Below are 15,338 nucleotides of genomic sequence, written 5' to 3' on the forward strand. Positions count from 1 at the left end.
GAAGCGAACTTTCTTCGCCATTTTCTTACGCGATCTCCTCTTTGCTACGTTCCTTTTTCCAAAGCTGTATATTTTGCTCGAAGCTAATGCACGTTATCGGACGAGCAAAAACTCAACGGTATATTATTCCACCGGCTGCGCGTCGTAACGCCAGACATTTTCGCCTATTTTCCGTTCGCGCGACCTTCTCCCTTCCTTAGTCGCGCCTTCCATTCCGTTTTTTCCCGTCGATGTTCCACGCGAAAGTGAGGAAAGCGATGCGCGTTCGGACTTTCCAGCCGGTCGTACCTGTTGAGGATAAAAAACGCGGAAACTGAATCGCGAGTAGCTTGATCACGACTGCCAACGCCAGGCCACCGTGTGTCCTGCAACCCGATTTTTGATAAGATCTGTAACATTAATTACCATTCGTAGATGCCCCGCGGCAGATAAAAGATATCCGATTAGTTACGAGCGAACGGACAGTCCGTATCTCGTTCGAGAACGACAAAAAAGGCTAGGATATCTCGAGTGCGGTGAATGTGTATCTTGTATATTAAGTACACTGCGTGTCACACACAATTTGTCCTGTGACCATAGGTTAACCGCCCAACGTGATTGGAACGAATTGAGAGATTAACGATACGAATATGTTTCGGACAGACGGCGAAGAACGTGTTGCTCCTGCGGCTACTAGTTTTCTTCGAACAAGACCTGTGTGCATATACACTATTTGTTAGCAAAAATTCCCATGTATTGTTCTTGTTCATATTTATAGAACATAATCCGTGGAGAAAGTATGCGAGAAGAATAGTTTGGCCCCCTGAATAGAATTCGATGTAATTTTATATTTGAATTAAAGTCGACTATAAATAAGAGACCGGGCTTACTGACTGTTTACGCTTATTTATTGTACAAGTTTCTTTTAAGAACATGTCCTGCACCTTGTTTCTTTCAGCGCGAAACGAAGATCAAAGAGAAAAGTTGCTCCATATTTCATAATGTCCTACCAAAGCTTCGAAACGAATACGCGCAAACGTCAATTGTTACCAGGAATTACTTCAAATACAAACAGTGTTTATAAGCAATGGCAATCATATTTTTTATTTCACAATAAATGTTACGTGCGTTATTTGTCTGCTATTTTAATATCGATTTGCCTTTCGAATCGTTTATAAAAAATAAGTCAACGTAGTTATACAGCATCCTGTATTACAAACACCATTCGTGCATATCTTCTCTAATGGTAGTTATTAAAGAGGAAAAGGGCATTTATAGCATATAAGATAACGGAAAATTCTATTGCGAAAGACGTTCTCGGTCATTCATTTAAATAAATAAATGCAAGCCATTATGAATGAAAATGTGTACGTGTAATTTCCTTCCGGTTTTTCATGCGTTTTTCTATGCCGCTACGCTTATGGAAATTAGCCTCGCGCGTATCGAATGAGAGAGCGAGAAGAAAAGAATGGGTGTTACGGTAACCTTTATTCGAGTAAAGAATGTGTTTTCACGAGCGATAGAAACGATACAGCAGAAAAGGATGATGCCACGGTCGTACGCAACATATGCAAAGACAACTGAAAGCCATCCTCATTTTCTTCTCGTTTCGCCGTGTACGACCTCATAATGAGTCAACGTTTAATTCTTGGCACTACGTTCCCTCTGTCGACAGAGAGCAACAATTATTACTTTGCTTGTTTTCACGCCGTTACGCAACCTTTTACCCTATTTCTGCTACATATCAAGAAAGGAAACCAGTTCTGGGCGCTACGATAATTTTATCAAACCGAACACACTGACACTAATCTCGATATTCAAGGTGTTACCTTGAGATAAAAGATAGTAGGCGTAAATTCCTTGTTTAAAAATTCACCAATTGGAACTCCAACTGCGGTTGGAGCGTTGTTCGAATAAGATATCATCTTAGTTATCGACTGATCGGCTATCAAAATCGGAGCGCTAAGTTATTACGGGTAAATCGATAAATTTATATTAAAATATCTGGCCAGCTAAATTTCATTAATCGTCTAACTACTGCTATCAGAAAAAGGTGAGAAATTATCGAGTAGTCGAAGAGAAACGACAAGATACGTAAACGTGAACGCATGAAATTCGCGTCTAATCCCGTGATACGCGGCTTTTCCAACGAGCACACCGTGTACGGGCAATTCGAGCAGTGGAGAGGTTCGCTGGCGCAGGAAAGTGACACGAATTAATTCTGAACGTGCAACGCGAGCCGAAGAAGAGAGTCGCGGCTGCGTGGCGTGGCATGGCGCGGCTATCTAAGCCAGCAGAGCGGTTGCGTGAGCAAAAAGTGGAAAGGCATAAAACGGAAATATGGCGAGCAAATTTTCCCGATCGCTGGAATGCGAGCCGTAATTATTTTTCAATGCCACGCTTCCTATTAATAGGCCGCACAATCCCGCGTACGTTATGCTTGTTATACAACGATAAAAGCAATAATAAGGTTATCCAAATCATTCCACTTTCTCCTACGTCCTCGCGGTTATTACATTTATTTTGTTCATCGCGCGTTAACCCTTTCCACTTCGGAGCTCAACGTTAAACGTATCTCAACGTATCTCTTAACGAACGTATATCAAAATAATGTATACTTATATTTTTATGTTAAGATTTGATTCTCGTTGCAATTATTCAATTTGTGCCAAGGAATGCCCTGGCAGGAAAAACGAAATTTATTTCTTCGTTATTTCTCATCTTCAGCAAGAAAGGGTTAATTACCGCCATCCATTACAGCTTGCACAGGAGAAAGCGATAATTCGAGATTCACGGGCCGCTTTTGTCCGTTGGAATACAACTGAAATTCACGAGCGTGAAACAGGTCAGAAGTCCCGTAAACGAGAGACTCTGATCGCGTGAAACTGTTACGTAGGCGTGAACGCAAAAGAGAGATGAATATATCCTTGTCGATTTTAGCGATCAGGCGCGAAGAATAAACCGATCGTCGGAGAAATTAAGGATCCGCGCGCAGAAGCGACTGACCTCCATTTCTAAAAATTTCAGATACTCTAAAAGAGGCTGAGGCGTCCTCTCTCACGCGTCCAGCGAAATAATAAATAAATTCACGTTTTACGAGACTCGCCGCTTCTGGGAGTTTCCGATCGTTTCCAAGTCTCCCGATACAGTGCGTGTCTCAAGTTGTTTACCGCGTGGTTCTGTCGTGTCTCGTTGGAAAGGCAACTTTCTTCGGTTTTAGTAATTGCAGTTTGACCCCTTTTAAGGAGCGAGTCGTTTTCAAGATTATTGTCTAACGGTGATCAAACGGAAGATGATCAACTATTATATAATCCGTTTTGATGACATCTACGAATGCTGGACAAAAACAATAGACAACAACGAAATCATTCCTGCGAAATATATAATTTTGCATACAATTAGTAATTAATTGTGATTAAAAAAAAAAGAAAAGATGTCCAAAGACATAACGGGACACGATTGAAAGCTAAAATTTGAACACACGTGACAAAAAAAAATCGAAAGTAAATTCGATACGGTATAATCCGGATGCTTGAAACTCTATACAGAAAATAAAAGAAAATCGATACACCGTGTTCAACTAGTATTATATATCAAGTTTCGCAGTGAAAACTGGCGCAAAATACAATGTTTAACAAGTCAGCATCGATGACCACGTTCGGAGGGAATAAACGGGAAGCACGTGAAACGTGCACGAGATTTTATGGGTATTTTCAACCCGATTCGATCCCGATGCGCGACTACCGTTGCCGCGGAATTACGCGCGATCCGACCGTCTCAGCCTTTTCCATCCGATATTACTATTTTCAGAGGCATGGAACAAGATTACAAATTAGATCGTCGCGTACGTCGGTCCCCGATCCTAAAACCCTAAATCCATCCTAAATGATTCATATCCAACGTGAATAAATCACACCTAATTTTAGATTATATCATCTCGTTCAAAAACCTTGTTCTTCGGATATTCCTAACTCGACCATTAAATTCTCGAGGATACCTTTTGCCGTCATTCGTGAGTCTATTTTGTCTGTCGGTAAACTCTCCAAAAATATCGGAGGAGTTATTTAACCAAATGGCTTAACCGTATACTATTTTAGAACTCTCAATGCATTAATACACTGTATAATAAATCTTTTGATGCAATTAAACTGAAATAAAATGCGATCGTATCGCTGGCATATCTCAGCATCTCGATTGTTACTTTCTACTCTTACAGGATGCTATACTGTTCTATAAATGTATTAAAGCACGCGATAACATTAAATAATATACTTTAATCTGTACTAGATTAAAGAAACATTTTTATTTCCAATGCTAAGTTTCTTATACAAAATTATCCGAATACTTTTATTCAATTCTCCGTTTCTACAGCGGAAAGCAAAAAAAAAAAGACGTATGAAATTTTCCTGGTCAGCACGCGCAGATAAAAATATCTACAGATTTATGGATCTTTAAATCGTCGTGAAATGACGAATCGATTCTTTAAATCCCCAACCGCATTTGTCCATTTAATTTCACACCTCAGAAAGCTCGAACGATTTGTGTATCGAATTTAAACGCGCCTGGAATTGTTTTTAATACATAAAGAAGCACGGGGCGTCAATACTGCGCATGACAAGATTAATGCGATTACCCGTTCAGGTAACAGTGACACGGTGTGAACTGCCCTTGAGTGGCTGCAACATTGGCAACGCCGCAATTCCGTGTCACACTCTGCCGACAACAGCGACGATTTGAGAGTTTTCCACGTGAAGTAACTCGCATAATCTCGTAACTTCACCGTGTACGTATACGCCACGGTACACCGTGTATCCGCGGTCTCTACATACGAATAGGTAAACATCTTGACCAATTAAACTGATAATTCAACGAAACCGATCGGGAAGGAAAAAACTAAAGAACACCAAAAGTTAAACTTGCCGCGATGAAATTGAAGCAACCGATGTTTTCGTTTCGATAGATCGAATCAGAAAGTTCTAATAAAAGTTTCGATAAGACCATATTATCGAATTGATTACAATATTTGTGTACGAAATAAAGCGACAATAAAGAACGGAGATAAAATCATCAATTTCATTTCTATTAAATATTAACGTATCGGATGGACAAGTTTCTCCTATACTTTTACATACATATGTCTCCTGATACATTTAATTGTACCTTTAATGTCTAACGGGTTACTCCAAAAAAAAGTTGGAAGGAAACCTTCCCGATCTACGTACGAATAAAATTAAATTAAAAAAATGGAAAACATCGTACGAAATTTTATGTATTTACAAGTTGGCCTTCAAACATGAATCGTATAGTCTCAAGTTGAATATCACTATACTAGGATTAATCATACGCTTTCACCGATTATCTTCTCGTAAAATCAACCATTTAAAATAAAGCGACCGCACTTTCGTTTGTTAACTGATGAAACTGTTAAAAAATTTCTTTCAAAAACAAAGTTAGAGTCCTATTAGTTTACTCGTGTTACAGCACACTTTTCTACGTAATTATTCGATTTGCATTTTTAATTTCACGAAACTAAATTCAAATCGTATTGAAAGTTGTTTCGTACAATTAACATACAATATACAAGATAATATATTAACGCGCCATTAACAGTTTGAGACGGCAGGTATCATGACACTCGACGATTATAGATAAAATCACGTGAAATTGTAAACTTGGCGGCTAAATTTGATAACGAGAAATTTGGTATCGAAAAAGTTCCACTTTCGCCGATGGCGTACCACTCGCGAGACGGAGTACAGTGTGCACGATCGAATTCAGAAGGACTCTGAGAAAGAAATAGTCACTGTTCGTGATAACGGTACGTTCTAAATACCAGCCATCAATTTCAAAGACGAAATTGCATAAAAATGTTGGAAGCATCGAAGCCGAGGCCACCGATACCGTCGTTGGTTTAAATTAATTGGTATCACGTTATCCCAGAAAACGGTAACTGCCATTTATACAGATTATACGTAGTGCAAAGTGTCTTTCCTCTGGGAATGATTACTAATTCATTATACGTTATGCAACAAATGATTGCGTGTACTAATGATGCGTTGTGTAAGTTTACGCATAATAAACATATATACAGGATACGTAACGGTGCATTTTGCACCGCGCTATTTTCGCCTTGCGCTTAGAAAAATGTACGTTGCCAGATCTATCTCTTCCGTTACTGACTTACCGGACACTGTTCTTTACGATGAACAAAAATGACATCGCTATGGGGAAGACTCCGTGGATTGTGTGGATCGAGAGGAAAAGAAAAGAAGCGAAACCGTAGAAACTGTTTCGTGTTCGCGATAACGCGCGTGTGTAACAAACGCGTGGACGAATTACTGCGCGAATAAGGAAATTCGCGTTTTAGATAATCGAACCGATAAGTCCCCCGACGAATCCGATAAAGGGAAACGGCGGAACCGGGCCGAAACAAAGGAATTACATCATCGGTGCGCGCACGGGACGGAAATGTGGCTCGTGCTCCCGTGAGAAAACGAGAGAGAGAGAGAGAGAGAGAGAGAGAGAATGCGTTCGACGTCGTTGATCGAAAATTAAAGGTGTTTTCGCGAAAGGAAACGCGGTCAGGGCGTGAGTCAGGCACGGCAAGGAAAGAAAGCCAAGGCAACGCTATTTTTCCCGTAGAGACCGACGGATGGTCGGATACGAACGCGTACGTAGCAAGTAACGAACGAATGAACCGGTGGACGATCGAATGGACGGACAGACGTGCAGGCGAAAGAGAAGCGGAGGAACGGAGTTGTCGGCTGGTCGGGCAGCCGGCCGGCTCTAGAACGGTAACTTGGCAACATCGCGTACCTACACCGGAGGATCTATATCCCGAGTTGGCGGCGCGGTGCGGAGCGGAGTAGCGCGGCACGGTTCGGCGCGGCTCGGTTCGGCTCGGCCCTCGACTACGCTCGGCACCGACCACGTGACTTATTACATGCTACTCACTATTCGGCAGACATCGGGCCGATTTCGCTTGCTTTCTCTCTCTCTCTCTCACTCTTTCACATCCCCCGACCTTTTCGCACTTCCTCCGGAGTCTCTTGATTCTCTAACGCTATCGCCACTTTGTATCTAGGAATCTAACCTTATCGATCGTCACCCCGATCGATTCCTCGAGCGAAGTGCAGTCACCGTTTCCGCGTTCCTCCGCGCTTCGTTCAAGAGTTACATCGCCGAACGGAACGTAGGAACGGCGATCGTGACGCACACGGGGACAAGCACGAACAATGACGCGATTAACGATCGTTCTATTCTCTAACCTCGTGGCTCCGGCCCGCTCTCGAACGTTTCTACGCGTTCACGCCCGCTGACGGACGACGCAGATTTAATTACCCGGTCCGTTCATGTCGGGTGTAATGCCTCGCGACGGATAACACCGTTGCCGATGATGAATCAGTTACTATATAGTTGCGAGGCTGCTGCCACGGGCCTGCACGCCCACGCCAGACCGAGCCAAGTTTCTATTTCGCTACACGCGGCTCGCACGCGACTCTCTCTCTTTGTCCACCGCGGGATCACTCCGAGGCCCCCTGTCCGACGAGACGTGCCGCGCGCTTGTCCGCGTTCTATCTTATGTTTCGCGTCCCTCTACAATTTCCTCGGCGACGACCCGTGGATACCGTCTTGTTTTTCGATACGCTATTGCATCTCGTTTAATACCAGAGAATTGATACGTACGAGACACGCGAGTCAGCCCTGCCCCTGCCGTGTCGTTTCGTTTCGTTTCGTTTCATTTCGTCCTTCGTTCGCCGAGCCAGAAACCAAGTCAAGGAATTCGTTCCGGAGGCTGTCATTTTCGAATATCTACCGTATACGTTTAAGGTGTACACCGCGGACCGAGATGCGTTCCTAAGCTGTCTCTTTTGTTTACGAGCTAATAAAACATACCGTCCAAGTGGCCGCTACGAGTTACGGAAAACCGTCCTTATTACTTAAAACTGTCCTTATCCTTCGCGGACGTGTCTACCCTGAAATACGTCCTTTAATATCAACGGCGCAGCGCGCTGTTTAAAATACAAGGAGGCGATTTTATGGAAATCGTATTCGGTATCGCGAAACGATAGATATCGTTAAGAAGTAACTTGATAACTATGTACTTCGTTTTATTCATTCCGTCCTCGCTCCTGTAAGCCCAGAAGCTCGTTCTACATTTTAATGACGGAAAAATTCATCTGTTACGGCCGTTTCGAAACGAGAGTTGTTTGCGAGAACGCGCATCCCATACAAACTCGATAGAATAAAGAGTACTCGTGCTTATTCGCCGAACGAACAGCGCGAACCGTGGAAAGTTATCGCAATTTTACGCAGAGAAAGAACGGAACGAAACTTATTTCCAACAGCGGAACGGAACCCCGAACCGAGATCGCGAATATCATTCGATTCGATACAGTGGAACAGCCTCGACTCTCCGTTAGAACGAGCCCAAGTTTCGTGTCATCTGTTTCGAATTAAGTCCATCGGTTGTTATGCAAGTAAGCGCGCACTCTGTATCGATTGCTCGTACAAAGTAAGGGAATATGTACCCCATTACGCAACTTCTTATCGAAAAAGTTGTCTAACAGTGTCTAAAAATGTGACTATCGTTTCCACGTTATATACATACGATAACCACACTGCTCCAATGCTCCAACTCGTATACCACGCGCTATGGGAACGTCGACCATGCAACGATTACCCGCTTACGCGTTACGTTATTTTTTTTTACGGCCACGCAACAAGAAAATCATTTCTTATGTCATACAATTCATAACATCGGACAAACTAGTTTGCTTCTTTCCAACTGTTTCGCTGAACACGAGCAATCGTACGAATTGGTTGGAGATATTTGGAATTTCAAATGATCAAGTTGAATTTAAGAACTGACCGACATTTCGCGCGACGTTTCCCTCCTCTCTTTCGATACAAGACCAAAGAAAAAAGGCTTCGAAAAGAGGAAAATTAAATTTTGTTATCGTTCGAAGTTCAATACCTTCTGGGACATTTTAACGACCAGTTGGTTGTACTTTTAGCGAACGTGTTAATATTGATAGAGCCACGAAGAGGAATAGACAAGCAGCGAGATAGTTTTGGGCAGTGTGTATACCTAAGCGTGCATAGCGAGAAGGGTCTTTCGGGATACGAAGAAGAAGAAAAAGAAGAAGAAGAAGAAGAAGAGGAAGGCATCTCAGGTAAGCGAGCCTCGAGATAGAAACTGGAAGAAGGTGGATGCAAAAGGTTTCCTTTAAAGAGAAAAAAGAAAGAAGGAAAAAATGGAAGAAAACAAAAAGAGCAGCAGGTGTCGGCACAATTCAAGCTTTCAAAGGGAAAGAACTCTTAAATTTTTTAACTCAAACATAACGACGGATGATACACACCATTCCTTTCTTCTTCGCTCATTCTTCGTGAGAGGATTTTGTGTATTTCCGTGCGCACGCGAACGGGGACACGAAGCTATTTAAGGGATTACACGTGAATACGTTTATGTCGAATATTAAATGACTAATATACGCTCGTGAAAGCAGCTTTTGTGGAAAACGACAGCGCAGAACGAAGCTGTTAACGAAACTATTTCTAGCTACGCTATACAAGCATACACCAAGTTAATTTTCCATGGAAAATGCTATGTTTGTTTCTGTTGATAGTGATATACTTGGGTTTTAACTTTGTGGAGGATTCGATGCGATACGCGTCCAGAAAAAGATAGTTACTAAACTGAAAAATCAATACTATTTGGAACTACGTGCAATAACTTGAAAAAAACAGACGATTACGTGAAAAAACCCTGTTTAAAACGAATGCCTGTTTATTAAATCGAAAACGCGTTTGTTACCAACGCTGTATTCGTGATAGCTAATGAAAATAACTAAACGTATACGCGTGTAACTAATTCAAGCATAGCAGAAACAACAAAATAAAGTCCCCCGACTTACGAGTTCTCTGCCTTATACAACAAGATATTCGTGACGCAATACAAATATTGTTTTAAACTGCTTCTGGATGCACCAGATGTCCACGAACGAATCAAGATACATACACAGACTCCAGATTAACAGGGACACTGAATCCATTTTAGACCCCGTTCATTAATATAAAATGACGCATGTAAGAAACACATGAAACATTCTTACTCGGCAATCGGATTCTATGTGGGCCCCTGTGACCCCAGGAACTTCCTACCATCCCCGCTAACACAATCTTCCCGCGTATCTTTGTGGCAGCGCGAGTGAAACATTACAAATATACTCCACTGTAACTGACCCACATACGAAATCAACTGCTCTACGCTTAATACAGTATTTAAAATTCAATTGGACGTACGATAAGAAGATAGCGGAACTCGCACGATATTCACGCACTTTTATATCACGCACTTTTATATAATTTTTCCTTTTTAAGCAGACATTTTTTCGTTTATTTCTTTGAACAAAAATAACGTTTTCCCTGAATCTTTGGCGCAACGTGCATCAACTTACAAATATAAACTCCGTAATGTTTTAATCGGACTCGACATTCGTTTCATTCACTTCAACACGAACGTTCAGCTATTTTTCAACGCGTTTCTAAGTAATTTACTTGTCTATTCGTATTAACATATTTTTCCATATTGTAATCGGTCAAGCATAGGGAACCATATTGAAAACTATCTTCCCATCCCAATAAAACGTTCCGCGAATTGTTTTATCAATAAACATTGCGATTATATATCATGGATGGAGAATTAATGTTATAAAATACGCGCAGAACTATGAAGTTCCAAAGTAAACAGAAAACGGCAACACACGAAGACTAGGAGAAGCATGCATAAAACTTTCGCCTGCGTAATTTCTCGCTTAAAAGGTTAATTGTGCTAAGCAACTATAGTAACAGTTCCATTTACTTTACATCTTAACTCCTGCCAGCGTGTGCAACATATGCAAACCCTGTATACGCGCAGAACGCGCGCAGCTGTACACATATGGGACCATCGAGATAATAAAACAATGATCTCCGAAGTTGTCCAAATATATGTATATATACAAACGAACAATGGTGAAAAAAAAGGATTAGACACAGAACGAGAACAAGTTTCTCATTCGTCGGTCGATCGACCGCGAGATTAAAACGAGAAAAAGTAGAAACGGAAAATAGGAATAAAGGGAAAGAACTTACCCTGCATTTTCAGCGGCAGCAATGGACATGTGCCTCCTCTCATCGAGGATGGCTGTGGCGTCAAACTGCCGGGGGAGATCCGTGGTAATGAGTTAAGAGTCACAGTTGAGTGTTCTCTTTTTACACGACGCGCAACCACCAACACCACCCCTTTTCTTCTTTTTTTTTTTTTTTTTTTTTTTTTTTTCACCACACACCTGCACTACTAACAACGAGGATTACCACCACCGACGATCGACCCGAACGCACCACTATTATTTCACCACCAACACTTTTCCAATTCGTCAAATTCGTGAAATCCTATTCCCCTTATTTTCTTTTCCTTCCTTCTCTTTGCCACGGAACGAACGATCGCTTGTTCCCCGTCGAATTTCGTATCCACGGAGTGTCAACTACTCGCCAACTACCAAGTTGATTCGCGCGAGTTCGCAAAGCAACGAACGAAAGACGTAAACAATCCGTTTCACTCTCGGCCACTTTTCGTTTCGTCCCGTATCGATAAGAGCGAGGTGGGAAAAAAAATCAACGAACACGAATAGTTTCCTTTCCTCGACCGACACTCACTGACCGAGCACGCGTTCTTGATCGCATCGTCCTGTCGTGCGTTTTCTCCTCGTTTATCGACATTCGAGGTGTCCTTTACGGCGGAATACGGGGACGAGATCACTGCCACGAAAGAAAAAAGAGGAAGAAGGAGAAAACCAAAAAAAATAAAATACCGAGGTTAAGTATACTTTCTTCTCTCCGGCTCCTCTTGGCACTTTATACAACTCTTCTTATCGACCGAGCACCATCACCGTCGTTTCCTTTTCGCCCTCGAACATCGGGTTCACTTTTCGATCCGCGCCAACTTTCTCGCTCGCTCACGTGCACGCAGGGATACTCGTGTCTCCTTTTCTGTTAACTGTATGCGTAATCTACCGGCGAAGAATAGAAACCTTAGGCGTTCATATCGTTTTTCTTTCTTTTCTTTTACTGCTGGTCGTTGCCGCTGCTCGAACGATCGGTTCTCTGCCCGGTTGTTCAATAGCAGAAGCTCCTACAAGTATTCAGCGACAGCCAATTCTCACGAGGGACACTGAAGAGCGGATGTTCCGGTTGTAAACGTCGGAGAATTATTATTTCCTTTAAGAAGTGTCTCGCCGCGATCGAGCTGTCAAAAATTCTTTCGTCCTTCCCGACGAGTTTCCGTTGAACAGAATCCTGTGGAGATCTTCGCAGTCTCGCTGAACCTGTTAATGCAGAAAAAGAACCGTTAAACAAGGAGAATCAAAAACGATTCCTTTCGTTACAAACGATAAATATAGGGAGAAAAATTTGCTTCAGTGGGATTTCACAAGAATATAAAGGAAACGTTCCTTTTCGCGATGCAATATTTTACATATGATTTTTTACTTATTAAGTAAGTGGTACAGGTAAATGAGAAAGTGAAACCGACCTAACAAAACATAAATGCGATACTTGTGAAACTCTAATGGTATAACACCTTAACAAACTACTGGTTTATCATTATCGAAAGGATAATTGTCCTCGCATATTATGCGCGTATTATGCGCAAAACATTGTAATCGCCAAAGTACAATAAAAATACTTTTGCAACTTGTCGTTTATCTTTAACCTTATAGACGTTTACTCCGTAACTGACATTCAACGCAACTCTTATCGTTACATTAACAGAAATAATTAATCAAGTTTAATATGAATTAGTCAAGACATTTTTCAAAACGAAAACAGTTTGACGCTGTACCACAATCTCGCGCATCACATGGGTCGCACTTGACGACGCACTACTAATACAATGGTCTATATATGCGCATGTCCACACCCCATTCTGCTTCCGAACATATGTAGACCGAAGCACGTTTAGGAAAAGTTGATCGATATTGTCGTCGACGCTTACGTTCTCTACCCACGGGCACTACTTTCCCGTAGAATTTAACGATTCGTCAGCCAGTCTGACAGCTCGAGATAAACGCGAGAAAATATATTTGCTGAGCGTAGCAACAACCGAGCCATGTGACAAAGTGTTTCCTTGCTATTAGAGTGAAAAGAAACCTCTTCGAACGTAAACCGGAATTACTTAAAACAGTAAACTGTAACACTTTGTTCACGATACTCATCCGCGATAAATGAATTCATCGTTAACCCCGTGAAAAAGTGTCTAAAATAATTATGCACTCGCTATATTATTGACGCAATGGCAAGTAATTGCGGCGGGATGACACATTAGAGAAAAGTTAAGTTTAAGAAAGGTTAAAAAACTAAGAACAAACAACAATAAGAAAGCACGTTAGGTTCCAACGCGAGAATACGTTTTAAAGCTGAATCGATTGAAGGGACAGAAACGTAATCGAAAGTTACCCTTACCGATTGTTTTCGATAACACGAGGAGGAAATGTTTCATCTCAGTTCGAGTAGAAAGCTTGTCGCGGAGCAGCAACCGAAAACGCGAGGAAATATGCGCGCGCCAGACACGGCGCGTACAGCGAAGCGCGACGAACTTGACTCTCAAAGCAGTGGACCGTCCGACAAGTTAATAAAAACGGAACGCAGAGACCCTACTTTCTTATTATCGCACGGACAACGTACACCCGCAATCGTGTCGCACGTACACACTTTTATAAGAGCGATAAAAATTCACATAACAACAAGAAAATGCTTGAAAGATAACACAAAAATTCTGTCACATCACTCACTGACCAGTTGAATTGGGATAAAACTTGTTTGTTCGTCGGAGTTCGTTCCAGTTCAGATAACTTGGTTAGCTTCTACAGAAATTTCACCGATCGAACCAAATAAAACGCGTGCAGCGCGTAATAATATTTTGTTATTTACGTATCATTGGCCACCTTCGAATGTCACTTTACTCATCCGTTTGTTGGACGTTTTCTTTCACTCAGAAAGTTCACGCAGGTTCCGCGAGCACAGCTTCCCGTAGAAAAACACAACGGGGCGCCACGAGATGTAGATACTCCTTTCTCACTCTTTCCTGTTCTTCTTTATTCTATTTCATAGCCTTGTCTCGCACGTGTCGGAAACGCGAAATCCTTTACGGAGACATAAAAACACGTCGTTCGAGAAAAATCGATGGTTAAATGTCTGAAAGGAAAAAATGTCCAAGCTCTCACCGTCTCCTATTTTCCTCCCTACTATCTGCGCATAATGTTTTCTAAATGCGAAAGGCTCACAACCCGAACAAACGTATGCAAGTGTGAAATGTCCTCCGTTTTACGTCTTACGCCTCACCCCTTTTCTCTAATATCGTTCCCTCACTACGCAACATGTACATATATATATATATATATACATATATACACACACGCATGTATATATACGCGTATAAAAGTAGTATCCTTTCCTTTCTTATCTTTCCGCTTTCATTCTTTTTCCACTGTCTTTCGCGACCTCACACTGTTTGCCTCTTCTTCGTTCTCTATCAAGTTGGCCGTGTGCACGACTTTATACGTGTTTGTAGGTAGTATGCTGCGCGCAGTCTACGTAGACCATCCGTGTATACGGATACGAGTGGCAGGCGCGCGCGCCTGTGTTTGCGTTCGTGTGTGCACTTGATTAGCCGTGTGACGTCAGGGCACGATTACATCGCTTGCAATTGTCACTGAGATCGACGCGTAAATCCACACAAGAATCCAGGCGGGAAAGGTGGTCGAAGAGAAACGGACGAACCTGGAACCGCGGAACAACGGACGGTCCGTCGCGCAACGGTTAAAGGCGACGACGAGCCTTCGTACAAACCACCCGCGGTATTCGTGAAACGACTGACTCCATGCAACGATTGCAGTCGTACAGAAGACGGGAGGTGCGCCGCACCTAGGTGGCAGCACCATTTATCACAAGGAGGCTCCGGCGGCCGTATTGCGCTTCGCGTACCGCAACTCATCGAGTACTGTCGAATTCTGACGATCATTACCGAACCGTCCCGAACGTTTACGATCGCGTACGAACGATTCAATATCAAGTGCACGACCCTCTTCGTCCCGACGAGCACATGGAACCGTGGAACGAATGACGACGCGTGTCCATCAACCTTATTTGTACACACTTATTCCTTTATCACTTGACGGAACGATGTTTACATTTATCCCTTCCTTATAGAACTCGCTCTTAAAAATTTCTACATTTATCTCTCCGAACAAAGGAATTGTTCCATTCTATCAAATATATTATATACAACGTACAGAATACTTAATATATCGCGTATGTGT

General features: G+C 42.2%; 1 protein-coding gene across 15 annotated transcripts in view; it reads right to left on the reverse strand.

The window, feature by feature from the left end:
- LOC143425498 (uncharacterized) overlaps positions 1–14,974 on the reverse strand; it is a 101,581-nt gene extending 86,607 nt beyond the window's left edge. For 13 of the 15 annotated variants that reach the window (XR_013102042.1, XR_013102043.1, XM_076898362.1 and 10 more), the window contains exons 1-2: positions 13,816–14,421; positions 11,116–12,347 (exon numbers count right to left, since the gene is read on the reverse strand). Coding sequence is in view for 13 of the 15 variants with exons in the window: in XM_076898362.1 (XP_076754477.1) it covers positions 11,116–11,144 (29 nt within the window). In the remaining 2 variants the exon portion in view is untranslated. The other 2 variants (XM_076898350.1, XM_076898349.1) reach the window with 2 other exon arrangements.
- Positions 14,975–15,338: the final 364 nt, after the last annotated feature.

Source organism: Xylocopa sonorina, chromosome 7 (genome assembly GCF_050948175.1).
Source record: "Xylocopa sonorina isolate GNS202 chromosome 7, iyXylSono1_principal, whole genome shotgun sequence".
Lineage (NCBI taxonomy): Eukaryota > Metazoa > Arthropoda > Insecta > Hymenoptera > Apidae > Xylocopa > Xylocopa sonorina.